Below are 14,147 nucleotides of genomic sequence, written 5' to 3'. Positions count from 1 at the left end.
AATGTTTTGCCTGCTTTAGAGGAGACGTCTCTGCTGCCCTGGATGCTACGTTTGAATGTAGTAAGAAGTACAACTGCATGCCTCGACTCCATGACATACTTTGTAGGTTGGTGGAGAAAGGAGATACTGACTTGCTACAGAAAGGTGGGTAGAATTTTTTTTGTTTTTATTTTCTACTTTTTTTTATATTTGTTTCTGTGAAGTCCTTGCCCATTGCGTTCATAATTTTTTTTTATTTTTTTTAATTACATTATTTTACACCATGGAGAAGTTGCTGGAAGTAAATTGAGTTAATTTCTGCGGTTTTCCTTTATCCCAGAATGGATATTTTCCTTTATCCTGCGGCCAAAAATACAGATGGCAGCGAGTTGCACAATTGTAAAACTATAAAAGTGTGGTGTACGGGTATGGGATATCACAGAGGTAGACAACTTGTATGTCAACACAATAGGTAAAAATAGAATTAAAAAAACAGGGAAAAACTCCCAGGAATAGGAACAGTGGAGGGTACAACATTTCAGGTTCAACAAGGACCTACATCCGGTCATGAAACGTACTTTCCACTGTTCCTGAAATAAATTGGATTTTTTTTCTACGAAACTGTTGAATAGAGCTTTACTCTACCTATTTCTGAGTGTTTCCCTTATTTTTCACTATAAAAGAAAACAACAACAGAAATGCACTTCTTAGACACTTGGAGGTGACGTTAACCTATTCAAACAATACACTGGCTAAAACATTACAGACACTGTACCCTCTTGCATAATGTTTCTTTCAACAAATATCCAAAATAGCTGTCTCCCTGTTGGCCATTGCTGGAAAACAGAGCACCGCTGCTTCAGTTTTGATGAAGCACACACATGTCATTTTCAACTAGGACCATTTATCTTTTTACATTTGGTATGATACAAGTTATCGTTCCAAATATGTTTATTGTAACTAGAACTTTGCTCCACATCACATGCACCGTATCAGCTTTTTAGCAAGTAACCATTATTTTATGTTTGTTTTTGTTTACCCTTGTTTGCAGTAAAGAAATTAGATATAAATGATTTGGCATTGGAGCTTTCTCAGTTGAAGTGTATACACAAACTCTTAGGCTCTTGGAATAATGTTCCAGGCTTTATTTTGTAGGGCTGGTTTGTTTTTGCCATGTTTTTGAGTAATAGCACTTGATCAGTTTCACTAGTAGCACAATATAAGTGGTTATCCATTGCAGTTGAAAGGAGCCCAAGTGTAATTTGAATTGTATAGGCTAACAATGCCTAATTCATGTCATCGCATTGCTGCTAGGACACATCTAATTTGTAAGCTCCCAATCCATTTTTAAAAGAAATGTACCTATGAGACGCAAAGATTAAAGCTTTTTAGTAGCATATAGAACATTTAGCGACCCTGAGTATTTAATTACAAGCCTTCCTGTAGTGCAGTCTTTTCAGCCAAATAGTCCATGCTTACTCGATGCATTGGTACAAAGGCTATGAATGACAGATATTATGCTCACAATATTACCCTGATGCCCTCCCATGTTTTCCTGGATAATGAATAAAGCATAAGTAGCTAGATGTTATTGAAACTTCATACCCCTACTCTGATCAACATCCTCGGCTGCTTTTGTGTATGATAGCCATAAACTTTGTAATTTGATCTGCAAGTGAGTCGCCTTTAGCTTTTGAACATGTATAATATGAAATGGACTACAGTACATTGCTCATATTGCTTTTCTTCTTGCTTTTGTTGCTAAATTAATATTTATTAAAACATTCATTCATATTAGAGAGCTTTTAACATGTTGAGTAGGAGGATAAATTACCTGAACATGATATTTTGCCTCAATTATTTCTGATCTGCCAATAACTATAATGAATAGGTTTGTTTTGCTCACGTTTATGTTTGCTTATGCACCTGTTTAAGTGGCACGCACGTGTGTGTGTGTGTGTGTGTGTGTGTGTGTGTGTGTGTGTGTGTGTGTGTGTGTGTGTGTGTGTGTGTGTGTGTGTGTGTGTGTGTGTGTGTGTGTGTACAGTTATTTATATATCTACACACATTTGGAGATATGCATATAGCGTGTATATCAGCAAGGTAAATATTAATAGAGACTAAAATTAGATTTTTTTTAAATTAAATGTTTGTGGTTCCACCTCCTGTTTTAGAGATAGTTAAAGTAAAGTTCTCAGACCTATAGTTTTACAGGCCTAATACATATCTATATATATATATATATATATATATATTTATATATATATTTATACATATATATACACACATATATATACATACACATACACACACACACGTCTCTGCTCACGCGCGGGCACACACGCTCACCGACGCTTAGATAAACAAATTTTTTAAACTTCCTAGCGCGCTCAGCTTCCCCTGCAGCGCCCCTCTCCCCCCCCCGCGCGCGCAAGCGCTTGCGAAAATTTAAAGGACACCCGCCGCTCATGCTTGGAGAGCTCTCCAAGCATGAGCGCGCTCAGCGCCAGCAGGGACAAAGCCTAACAAAGGACACATAGTTTTCAGCGTTTTGAATTACTATAGTTTTCTAGTAAAAAAAAACGGAATGCAGATAAAACTAAAATATCCTAAACCATATGACTTTTTTTTTTTTTTTTTTACAGCAATGGACCATGTGAGTCAAGAGCGAGGTGAAATGACCATGCTCTATGACCTCCTCTTTGCCTTCCTCCAGACTGGAAAGTACAAAGAGGCCAGGAAGATCATCGAGGTGGGATTTTAACTACAGTCCTCTAATCACAATGTCATGTAGATGCTTAATTGGAATACACTTAATATTTTAACCTTTAATTATACTTCTGATTCATGTTAATAGGATTCAGTGCCAATAATGAGGGCAAAAAAAAAAGTTGGCCAGCTAAAGAAATACTCCTTGATCAGTGTAATTACAGTTCAGAGGAGGCAGACTTGTCTGTGCATTTAATCTGTTTCCTTACATTTGTTAAATTTAGTGTTCTGTATAAAAATTATATTTGCATAATAAATCTTGGATTGTGGTACAATTAAATTAAACTAGCATTCCTGGGTGTAACATTGCTAATCCTCTTTGCCAAGGAATTCTTTGTTGTGCTTAAAAGCACTGGAATTTAATTTGTGGCTGTCTTTGCTCAGATTTGGTCGTAATGCTCGTCTTCAAGTTAATCAGCCAAACAAGTGCTGTCTGCTACTGTTTGGCATTTCATTTAAAATGTCGTCTTTTTCCCCCCCACTATGGTAAGCTGCTTAGAGGAAGTGGTAGGTGACAAACTTGGTCTGCTTGGGATTAGTATATATTATCTAGACTTGATTGAAATTTTGCTTCCTGAAATTGATAAGTCAAAGAGCAGATGCAGAGTTTGCCCAGAAAGTGATTATTTTCCTCCCCCCTCCCCCTCCTTTTTTTTTTTTTTTTTTTCCTTGCTTGCGTTACAAGCCAAGATGTCAACACCGTTATACGTCACCTAATCCAAGATGGGATTGCAATCGCTCTTTTTAAATGTTGTTTGTTTTGGTCAAGGGGTGGCATGTAAATATAAATACAAAACTGTGCAAAAGGGTAGCATAACAGTTTGTAGTCTGAACATACGCAACCAGATTCGGGTGTCAGCATGGAGCAAATGATGCCTTATGCATAGGATGTGTGGGGTGTTGTGTTGTATCTCTCATTGTGGTGTTCCCAAGTCCTTCAGTTGGTCCTAGAATGTTAACTTTGGTTCTGTTTGTTGTCCTTTATGCCCTGAAAAATAAAAAACAGAAAAAACAGGGGAGCAAGGGGTTAATACTTGCAGGTACAAAAACTAGCAAATATTCGTAGATCTTAGTGATAATCACCCTCCTGATAAGGGCTGATATGGGTGATGGTAATAATAATAGACTTACACGGCCCTGTGTACGCGTGGGTACACAATGGTATCTTTGATATATCCTCCAAATAGTCCCAAGGGGAGGAGGAGGGGTAGTGGTGGTATTGGTAGTAATATCGAAATACTTACACGGCCCTGTGTAAGTAAAGATGTGGTAAAGTGGCCAAGTGCCTCCGGACGCGGAAGCTGAGCAGCCCTTGCGGCTAGAGAGTTCCACTGGCATACGGAGAAAAGCCTAAAGAAGATTATTTTATGTGAGTGCTATCTTTGTGTTTATCTGTGCGGCTGTTTTAATCTAATAAATATTCTGTTTAAAACTCTATACTGACACTGTGCCTCACTCAACCCCTGAACTGCTGGATCGGGGAGAATAAGAAGGACTGTCTTACCCCAAGAGGCGAGTCCTGACTGCAGTTCTCATTGAAAGAACTTTTATTGGTGCCTTGATTTTGGTCTACATCCTGGAAGGGTTAAGCTGAACCCCACAGACCACTTTACCACATCTTTACTTACACAGGGCCGTGTAAGTATTTCGATATTACTACCAATACCACCACTACCCCTGCTCCTCCCCTTGGGACTATTTGGAGGATATATCAAAGATACCATTGTGTACCCACGCTTACACAGGGCCGTGTAAGTCTATTATTATTACCATCACCCATATCAGCCCTTATCAGGAGGGTGATTATCACTAAGATCTACGAATATTTGCTAGTTTTTGTACCTGCAAGTATTAACCCCTTGCTCCCCTGTTTTTTATGTATCCTTGAGGGATTTGGATGATCCCTATACCGGGTTGAAGCAGAGGGGACCGAAGGTTTTCTTTGGTGATTGTGTAATTAACCTTTTGGATTTATTATTATTATTAGATTTTTATCATTCCTTCATTTCTGTGTCGTGACTTGGGGTAAGCGCTTAGTGTTTTGTTCTTTCCTTTATGCCCTGAGCCAGCTAAGGAATGTGATCCATTGCATTCTGCTACACCTCTTCATGGCTAGAATTAGGCTGCGTCCATAGTGCAGGAGACAGCGCGAGTGAAAACTAACACTAGGACACCAATGCATTTTCGGATAGTGCGTGTGCACATGCGCGACGGGGAGATCAGTTTATATTTCCCATGCGACGGCTGGATCATGTGAGCGGTTCGGCCAGGGAGAGCGAACCAGCTCTGAGACATCATGGCTGTGCCCCCGACACGCCTCCCTGTCGCCTCTGCCTGCAGAAAATCTCTCCTGCTGCAGGCGAAGTGAGCTGATATTGTTTAAATAGCTGATCCTTATTTTGAGCCCTGCTATGTATCCGCGTTATATGTATACTTTAAATACAGAACAGCTTGAATTGGTCTTAGTTTCTTTGCTTAAATGTTATGCCATTACAGGTCACTAGGTAGACGATAGTATACTTTTTTTATTGGCTCCTAGATCTGAATTGAGGAAAAGGCAAATTATTTTATTTATAAAATAACTGCATAATGCAGTTTTTGCTGCTAGATTTGGGCTTTTATTTAAAATGTAAGCCATGAGCCTGCAGCTTTCTTTCATGCCCATACTAGATCGAACATTTGTCATCTCTCATGACTCGTTGGGAAGTCTTCTTTGTAGTACATCATATTACTCCCTCCTTCTCTCCCATCTTTCAACTATATCCCAGTTTACCTGACTAGTGCATTTGCTTTTCAGAGTCTTGCCTGTTATCAGCTTCATTGTTCTGCATATTCTAGACTATTTTTAAATCTTTGAGGCCATAATGTAAAAAAAAAAAACTTCAGTAATTCACCTTCAGAGATTCAAACCCATCCTCCTGAATCCTGGACATGAAACTGAACATGACTCAGTGCAAAGCAATATTGAACATGATTGCATTCCTTCAATCAACTCGACCATCAAAAGTGCTTATTAATACACAGGTCTAGCAAGGATTGTAACTTTTACACTGGTCTAGCAAGGATTGTAACTTTTACACTGCTCTAGCAAGGATTGTAACTTTTACACTGCTCTAGCAAGGATTGTAACTTTTACACTGCTCTAGCAAGGATTGTAACTTTTACACTGCTCTAGCAAGGATTGTAACTTTTACACTGCTCTAGCAAGGATTGTAACTTTTACACTGCTCTAGCAAGGATTGTAATTTTTACACTGCTCTAGCAAGGATTGTAACTTTTACACAGGTCTAGCAAGGATTGTATCTTTTACTCTGGTCACCCATTGTCATTAGAAAGGAGATTTTAACAAAGCGGATACCGTAGGTATATTAGAAAGGAAAGATTTGCGGTAGTATGCTAAACACTTTAAAATATAGGCAGATTATTTATTGATCTCAGGAGATAATTATTGCCTTTGCTGGAGTCGTGTTGGCAAACACATAGTAAGGTTTTTGTTTGTCTTTTGGATCAACATGTGTATCTCATCCAAATTACTGTTAAACAAAAGGTGAGATTAATGGAAATTTAAAAAAAAAAAAAAAAAAATTCCAACCTGAAATGCACTGTTACTAATAGGAGTCTGCAAAAATAATCAGACCTCCATTGTCCACTTCAAATGCTTTGTACTTAAGTAATAATCTCCGAGGAACAGGGCATTACTGGCCAATAATTCCCTGGCTGGAAGAGTTGAAGGCCCGAGGCGAAGCCGAGAGACTTGAACCCAGGGAGGGGGAGGAGTAACAGCCTGCTGCTACTTCCTGACCAATCCCCTGCCCTGTCTGAGAGCTGTTCCTGCCTCCTGACTAATCGCCTGCCCTGTCTCAGAGCTTTTCTGACAAAAGGAAAAGCTGATTGGCTAGAAATAAACACATTGCAAACTGCAAAAATTCCGGGCATTACTGAATGAATAATGCCCGGAATTTTAACCAATCAGAGAGCAGGGATTTCAGTAATGCCCGGAATTTATCATCTTTAGCCTATAATCTGAGATGACCCATGTGGGGGGGAGGATGTTAGTGTAGGTCGGCGATTCTCAGGGCCCGGTGCCAGCGCAAGCATCTGAGGCGAAACCACCCAACATCCTCTTATATAAATTAGGTGCGTTCACCTGTGTGGAAGTGCATTGGTTATCCCTAAAACCTTGTGTGTTCAGTGGTCCTTGATGGGAGATTTCAGAACCATAGTGTGCGTATATTCTTTGTGTTGGAGGGCAGTGGGCAAAGTGCTGTGCTGAGAATCACCATTTCAAGTGGCATAATGCTCTTCAGATTCAGGCAACTTTATCTTGATTTTATTAAGGAACATAGAAAGGGAATTGAATGAAATTTGAAGCATATAGCTATACTCTGCATTATTATACAAGGCACAGTTACTTTTTTTTAAATTTATTTAAAGGAAGTAGAACATGTTATCCTAAAAAAACAAATGCAGTGGGGTTTTTTTTATTTATTTTTTTTGCTGCAGTTACCGTTTGGAGTTTGCTTTGGAAATTTTACTTTAAAAGGAGAACTTTTATACTGCAGGTTCAGATAGAATCCCAGAGTTTGGTCCAGCAGATGTCAGGTGGAATGTTACCACTAAACTGGCTTACGCACAACATAGTAACATACATTACATTATCAACAGATTTCAAGATGCTGGACTCCACTGGCTTTGCTTATTTTTTTTAATCTACCACAAAAAAACAATGAAACAATTTCAATGTTTGAAATTCAGAGATTACAACCATATTTTATCTAGATTGCTTTTTGTATGAATTATAGAATCAACGGGGAACTTTATTTGATATTGCAGATGAAAAAAATATTGTAGGCGGAGAGACTGGATGATTTGTAGCAGTATGAATTGCCGTTTTGATATAAATGGTGTATGTGAATAGTTGTGCCTGGCTTCTGAAATGTAGCCTCTTCAGTGAACAATGTGACATGTTTGGAAAACAGTTATTTGGGGGAAGGTGTCAAATTATGATAGATTTGATTGTGAATTTCTGTCTGTGCCTTTCATCCATATGCTAATAGTTTTTAGTGACTTGCAGAAGCTGTGCTTTCTTTGTTGTTGCTATTGTTCTTTCCCATTATTTACTTTTTAGTGATTTTTAAATGGTTTGTCTGTGTGATAAGTGAATGCGAACAAAACACCAACTACAAAAATGTGACAATAGAAGGATTTTAGTAAATATGGTAGTCAAAATGATTTTGTTTGACTCTTATCGGTTTTACCCTTAGAACATGTTGAGGCATATATGCTGCTAGTTATACCATTATATTTTTTTTTATTCTGCATTGGATGGTGTGACATGTTCCCCGAGATCCTTGTTGAGAAACTTGCTTACAGGTTACAAATCCTGGATGTGAGAGGATCGACACACCCTGCAATCCCTGCTGCAGTCTTACAGGCCCCCATTTATTTTCAGTAATTCATTAGTTGTGATTTCTAACCCAGTGGTCCTCAAGCCCCCCAACAGGTCAGGCTTAAGGATATCTTCGCTTAAGCACAGGTGGCTCAATCAGTGACTCAGTCAAAGACCGCCACTGATTGAGCCACCTGTGCTGAAGCAGGGACTGATTGAGCCACCTGTGCTGAAGCAGCGACTGATTGAGCCACCTGTGCTCAAGCAGCGACTGATTGAGCCACCTGTGCTGAAGCAGCGACTGATTGAGCCACCTGTGCTGAAGCAGGAATATCCTGAAAACCTGACCTTGAGGACACAAGATGAGCATCCCTGTTCTAACCAAATAAAGTGAATATTTATTTTAGTGGGGTTTTTTTTTTTTTAATATACTGGCAACCTTCTTGCATTACATAGTTAATGTCATATGTGATCTCAAAAGACCATTTTATATATACAAAGCATAAAAACCTGCATATGATCCTGCTTCATTTAGAGGTGAACTTGACTGTAAAACTTGGATTTTGAGTGTAGCATAGGAATGATTGCTTCTATTGTAGCCTGCCAGCCAGACTCAATGTTTATAATTCAGTCAGATGCAAGAGATAAGCTACAAATATGGACTACTGTGCAAGCCAAGGAGATTTAGTTAATCTGACCTAGATGTTCTTTTGATGATTGAGATCCAGTCCATGTGAAAACAGTTCTCAATATCAAAATGAAATGCAAGAATATCAGCTGTTGCACCCCGGCTGTCCTTGCAATGACAGACTTTTCAATCAGTTTGGAACAAGGGAGGATTTGCTATATTAAGTTGTGAAGCTTTTCAGCTATTTAGATCATTGGCATTTGGAAATGCAATGATATTGAAAGTTGTAAGTGAATGTAGCACTTGCATGTTGCCTGGTCATGAAGAGGATTACCCATAAATGCGACCAACATACTCTTTCTATAATTCTCGTATTATTTTTTTTCACTGTGCCATTGTATGATTGTATGAGATGATAATGCTGTAGATCAATTGTTTAACATTTTCAATTATGCTGTAAAAATACTTGATGTGTCAGGCAAGTGTATACGTATTTAACAAGTCATTGTATTAATAAGTAAGCACTTCTGTATTGGTTTTGGACTGAAGGCTTGTGGCCACATTCCCAAAGCTTGTCCAAGCTTCACTTAACTTACTCTGTGCTCTGCAGCTACCCCTATTTAATAACTACGCCCGTCATTCTGTTTAGTGTAAGCTTGCTGGCACATCAGAGGACATGATGATAAATGTGTTACAAAAAGAAATAACTTGTAAGGGATATAGACATGAGATTGAAAAAAGAGTTAATATTTGATTCTTTGCTAGCGTTTCCACTTTTCCTGGTGATGCTTTAGGTCAGTGGTTGCCAACCTTTTTTTGGTTGAGTAAACCGACATGAAATTCTCAGAACCCCAACCCTCTGTAATAGCACAGCTTTGATCAGATGCACTGTAAGGAACCCCAACCCTCTCTTAATAGCGCTGCTGTGATCAGATGCATTGTAAATTCTTCTGTATTTGATACATTTTTTAAATGACCAGAAAATGGCAGGGAACCCTTGAGGAGATGCCCGGGAAACCCTAGGGTTCCTAGCAACACTGGTTAAAAAATACTGCTTTAGATGCTGAGAAATGCATCACACTTGATAACATTGAGATGTTCACATTTCATATGCTTCCTGTATATTAATTAAGTTACACTTTGGGGAATGTATCTTTCGCAGTTTGTCGAGCCCCCTAAATATCTGTTACAGTCCTGGTTCTAAATTATTTTACCAAGAGGACTCTTTAGAGCAGGCGATGTTGACTGTGAATATCAATTCGTATTAAGTTTTTTCAGTACTGCTTCCTAAAAGCTAGGATTTGACTCGCCTTGTATACCAGCCACCATGATTTTCAATTTATGTGTTTTCTTAAAACATTGACGTTTTTATGCAAAACAAGTAAGCGGCTAGTTGCATGGAATGAATATAATTACGTAACATGGCGTTTTGGATAAATGCCACAAGAGCCGTGTTGCCAAATTAGCAAATCTCTAAGCCCAGCTCATTTATGTACATTTCTTATTACTTGCAGTTAGCTCTAGCAATTTGGCAATTCTACCTACATGGCTTGGGATCAAAACTGTAAATCCTGTAACAGAACAAGTTCTGGCACAACATGCCTTTTATGCAACAATGTATGATCATTGAATAAAGTGCCAATTCCACTGACCAAAATGATGCTGGATTTGCAACAATGTTTAAGATTTTACATGTTAAAACTCCTCAATTTTGTACATATTCTGGTTTTATTAAGTAATGTGCAATAGTTCTTGAAATTTGCCAAAAAACAAAATATGCAACGTTCTTTTTTCATTGGCAGCTCAGAATGAGTTACTAGGATTTGTTAACACAGCACTTGATGATAAACAGGTGTGATTTTAAGAGCACCTGGAAATGTCATATTGAAGTTCCCTTCACATATAATCAATCTAGATATTTTAACCTTTTTATTCTTTATATGGCATGTCACAAATGGCACACCTCTAAGCACGTGACTTGTAAATGTGACTAGGGTTAATACACACGGCTATCTAGCTTGAGCCATACTTCTCCCCTGTAGGGTCCCTCCCATGAGTAAAATATCTCCCCTCAATCCTTCACAAATATAAATTGAAATCGCAGTCACCACCAAGGATAAAGAATAGTTTTATCGCTTGGAGTCCTTGGTCCCGGTTTACTAAGGAAAAATATGTAATTAACACACTACTTATTGTAGCAAAATGTGTCGGAAAATTCAGTTATTCTCTTCAAAGTGTGAACAGAGTTCACAACAAAGTTCAGACAATACGTATTACATTTTAGATTTAATATACAAAAGCAGTACTGTGCTTAGTTTACAGAAAAAATAATGTTACAAGAAACCAAGAGGATAATCTATGCAGACATTTTCATAAAAATGTTAAAAACAAATTGCTAGTGTAAAACACCACGTTTAGGTTTCTCAGAAGGTCTTGAGTTGGAAATATGAGAGTTCACGTGTCTTGTTGGCATAAACTACTCCCTCTGTTGAATTCTAAATTCATATCTCGAATGCATGGTTTTTTTTTTGTTTTTTTTTTATTATCCTGAAAGCCCCTGCATTGAAAACTGAATACGCCCACCTTCTGGGACGAATCCTGATCCTGAACTCCCCCTCCTCAATCTCCAGTGACCACTTTGTGGTTTAGGGCGAGAAAATTGCTTGAATTAAAAAATGCCGGAGTATATAGACATTGTCATCACTTTGACTGTAGCTCCTAGAACATTGCGACACACCTCATTGCGTTCGGGGGAGTTTGTTGCAGGCAAAGTGATTATTTTTGATGGGGTTAATGCTGAGTTTGAGAGACATACGAATATCTGACCTTTGCACCTTCACAATCGTGGATTGTTTAGCATTTTTTAATTCGTCAGATGTATTTGTTATTCTTGTTAATCATATCCGATCCACAATATTTTATACAGGAAGTCCTCATTATCCAACGTTTCACTTTACAATGAATGGCATATCCAACGCTTTACAATGCAACCTCATGGGCCGTTTTTCGACGCTGGAATGCGTTATCTAACGCTCACTGCCACTGATTACCATGGGACTCACTTTACAACGGTTTCACTATCCAACGCTACTTCCAGAACGGATAACGAGGACTGCCTGTATTTAGTAAACTTAAACAGTCATGTGGAGTGTCTTCCTGCCCACCCTCTGGCGTTCCCAGACCCTTTTAGAAATGTCTTTTTAAGGTACATTAAAGGGACTTTTGCTTATTACCACTGTCACAAACAGTTGTGAATATACATTTTAATCGCCCAACAATTCCAGAGCAGGTCGCGCTCTGATAACCCCACTCCTAGACAAACGCAGAAATCCAGGCCTGGTCCTGATCACAATAATAACAATACATGTATTTTGAAGCTGTAACTTGTAACTCAAGTTAACCTATTGTGTGCCAGGTTATTAAAACACTGAATAGTTTGATAGTCTTATCAGGACATGGCCGCATTTCGCATATAATTTTTTAGGCGCAAGTCTCTTCCCTACAGGGAAGCCTAGAAAGACGAAAGTACCTAACAATGTGGAGATTCTCAAACTACATATATTATCTGAAACGGTCATAGAGTATACATTAAGTGTGCTCTTAAATGTTTTTTTATTTATTTTTTCTATTGTTTCCAATTTTTCTTCTAAACATGCGCTAAATGTTTTTTATTATTATTTTAAGTGGCTCAGTGTTAATACAACTCAACCCCATTATAACGCGATCCGTTACAACGCAAATCCGCTTATAACGCGATGCAAGCGTGGCTCCCAATTTTTGTATTTATGAATACTTTACAACAGTATTATTGGTATCTTAAATACTTTATTGTACAGGCATACCCCGCATTAACATACGCAATGGGACCGGAGCATGTATGTAAAGCGAAAATGTACTTAAAGTGAAGCACTCCCTTTTTCCCACTTATCGATGCATGTACTGTACTGCAATCGTTATATACGTGCATAACTGATGTGAATAACGCATTTGTAACAGGCTCTATAGTCTCCCCGCTTGCGCACAGCTTCGGTGCAGGTAGGGAGCCGGTATTGCTGTTCGGAACGTGCTGACAAGCGCATGCGCGAGCTGCTGTTTGCCTACTGGGCGATATGTACTTACTCGCGAGTGTACTTAAAGTGAGTGTCCTTAAACCGGGGTATGCCTGTACAATGCATACAATGGTACATTATTTCTAACGCGATCCACTTATAACGCAATGGGATTCTTTGGACCCCAAGCATAGCGTTATAAGGGGGCTGAGCTGTACTTTTAGTCTTTATGTTTGGCATCTACTTCTACCACATAATGAGAAGACCGTTTTGCTTGGTAGTTACCACTGACGGTTCATTTGTTAAAGGCTATTGATTATCACAGCCAATGCAAACACAGTTGGTGGATCTGGTATGCGCGTCTGTTCTTTAATTCACCCACCTTAGCAAAGGCTTTCTTTTGTTAATCAGGTGAAGAATTTTAAAGTGTTCTCCAGATTTGATGTACATGTCAAGGTGTTGTACAGTCTCATGAATTGACAAACGTGACTGTAACACAGCAAACCGAACATACTGTATTTATATTTGTGTGTGTGTATATATTGTAATCCGTCGTTATTAAACTATTCTAAAAATAATAGCTGGTAATTATTATTTTTTATGTGGCAGAGGATACATGTATATTGTAACACGTTCTGTTGAGAGTAGGAGAAAGCTTAATGTTTTTGTGTTAGCAGTGTTTTAGTCGGTCCTGTGTGTATTTCTGCACATACCCTCGCTTATCTGTGTGTGCTTATACTTTTTGTAGACTCCTGGTTTGAGAGCGCGCCCAGGAAGGCTACAGTGGTTTTCTGAGAAGTGCATTGCAACAAACCAGGTAAGGTGTTTTCAAGCAATGTACATTTAGTCCCAACATTATGACAATGTTATTAAAACAGCAGTTACCTTTTAACAGAAAAAAATGTTCTGTCTCTACATCAGAACATTAAAATCCTAGAGTTTAGGGGCAGTGGGTATAACAATTGAGTTTCGTACTGGCCCACAATCCTCTCTGCAATTTCTCTTCATGTTTTACTTCAGTTGTTTTATATATATATATATATATATATATATATATATATATAATTGATAGATAGTGTGTATGTGTGTGTGTGTGTGTATGTGTATGTATGTGTGTATATATAAATATATATATATTATATATATATATCAACCCCACACTGATGAGACCCATCAAGGTCGAAACAGCTGTCTGTGGGTTGTTTTCTGGGTATGCACCTTAACCCTGGCTGTGCTCAAAGCTGTGACCATGCAGCAAGCTTAAGCCTATAGGGAACCATGTTAAAAATGGTTTTTGAGGCAAAAAGTGACACTGTGTGCTCATTTGCATGTC

At 38.5% G+C, this 14,147-nt stretch overlaps 1 protein-coding gene across 1 annotated transcript in view; it reads left to right on the top strand.

Annotated features, from left to right (window-relative positions):
- The window catches only part of LRPPRC (leucine rich pentatricopeptide repeat containing), a 129,966-nt gene that overhangs the window by 82,843 nt on the left and 32,976 nt on the right, over positions 1 to 14,147 (top strand). The window contains exons 24-26 of the mRNA XM_075595782.1: positions 20 to 144; positions 2,625 to 2,731; positions 13,563 to 13,631. Coding sequence (XP_075451897.1) covers positions 20 to 144; positions 2,625 to 2,731; positions 13,563 to 13,631 — 301 coding nt within the window. The remainder of the gene's footprint in view (positions 1 to 19; positions 145 to 2,624; positions 2,732 to 13,562; positions 13,632 to 14,147) is intronic.

The sequence above is a fragment of the Ascaphus truei genome, chromosome 4, assembly GCF_040206685.1.
Source record: "Ascaphus truei isolate aAscTru1 chromosome 4, aAscTru1.hap1, whole genome shotgun sequence".
Classification (NCBI taxonomy): Eukaryota; Metazoa; Chordata; class Amphibia; order Anura; family Ascaphidae; genus Ascaphus; species Ascaphus truei.
This window is presented reverse-complemented; position numbering and strand designations above follow the sequence as displayed.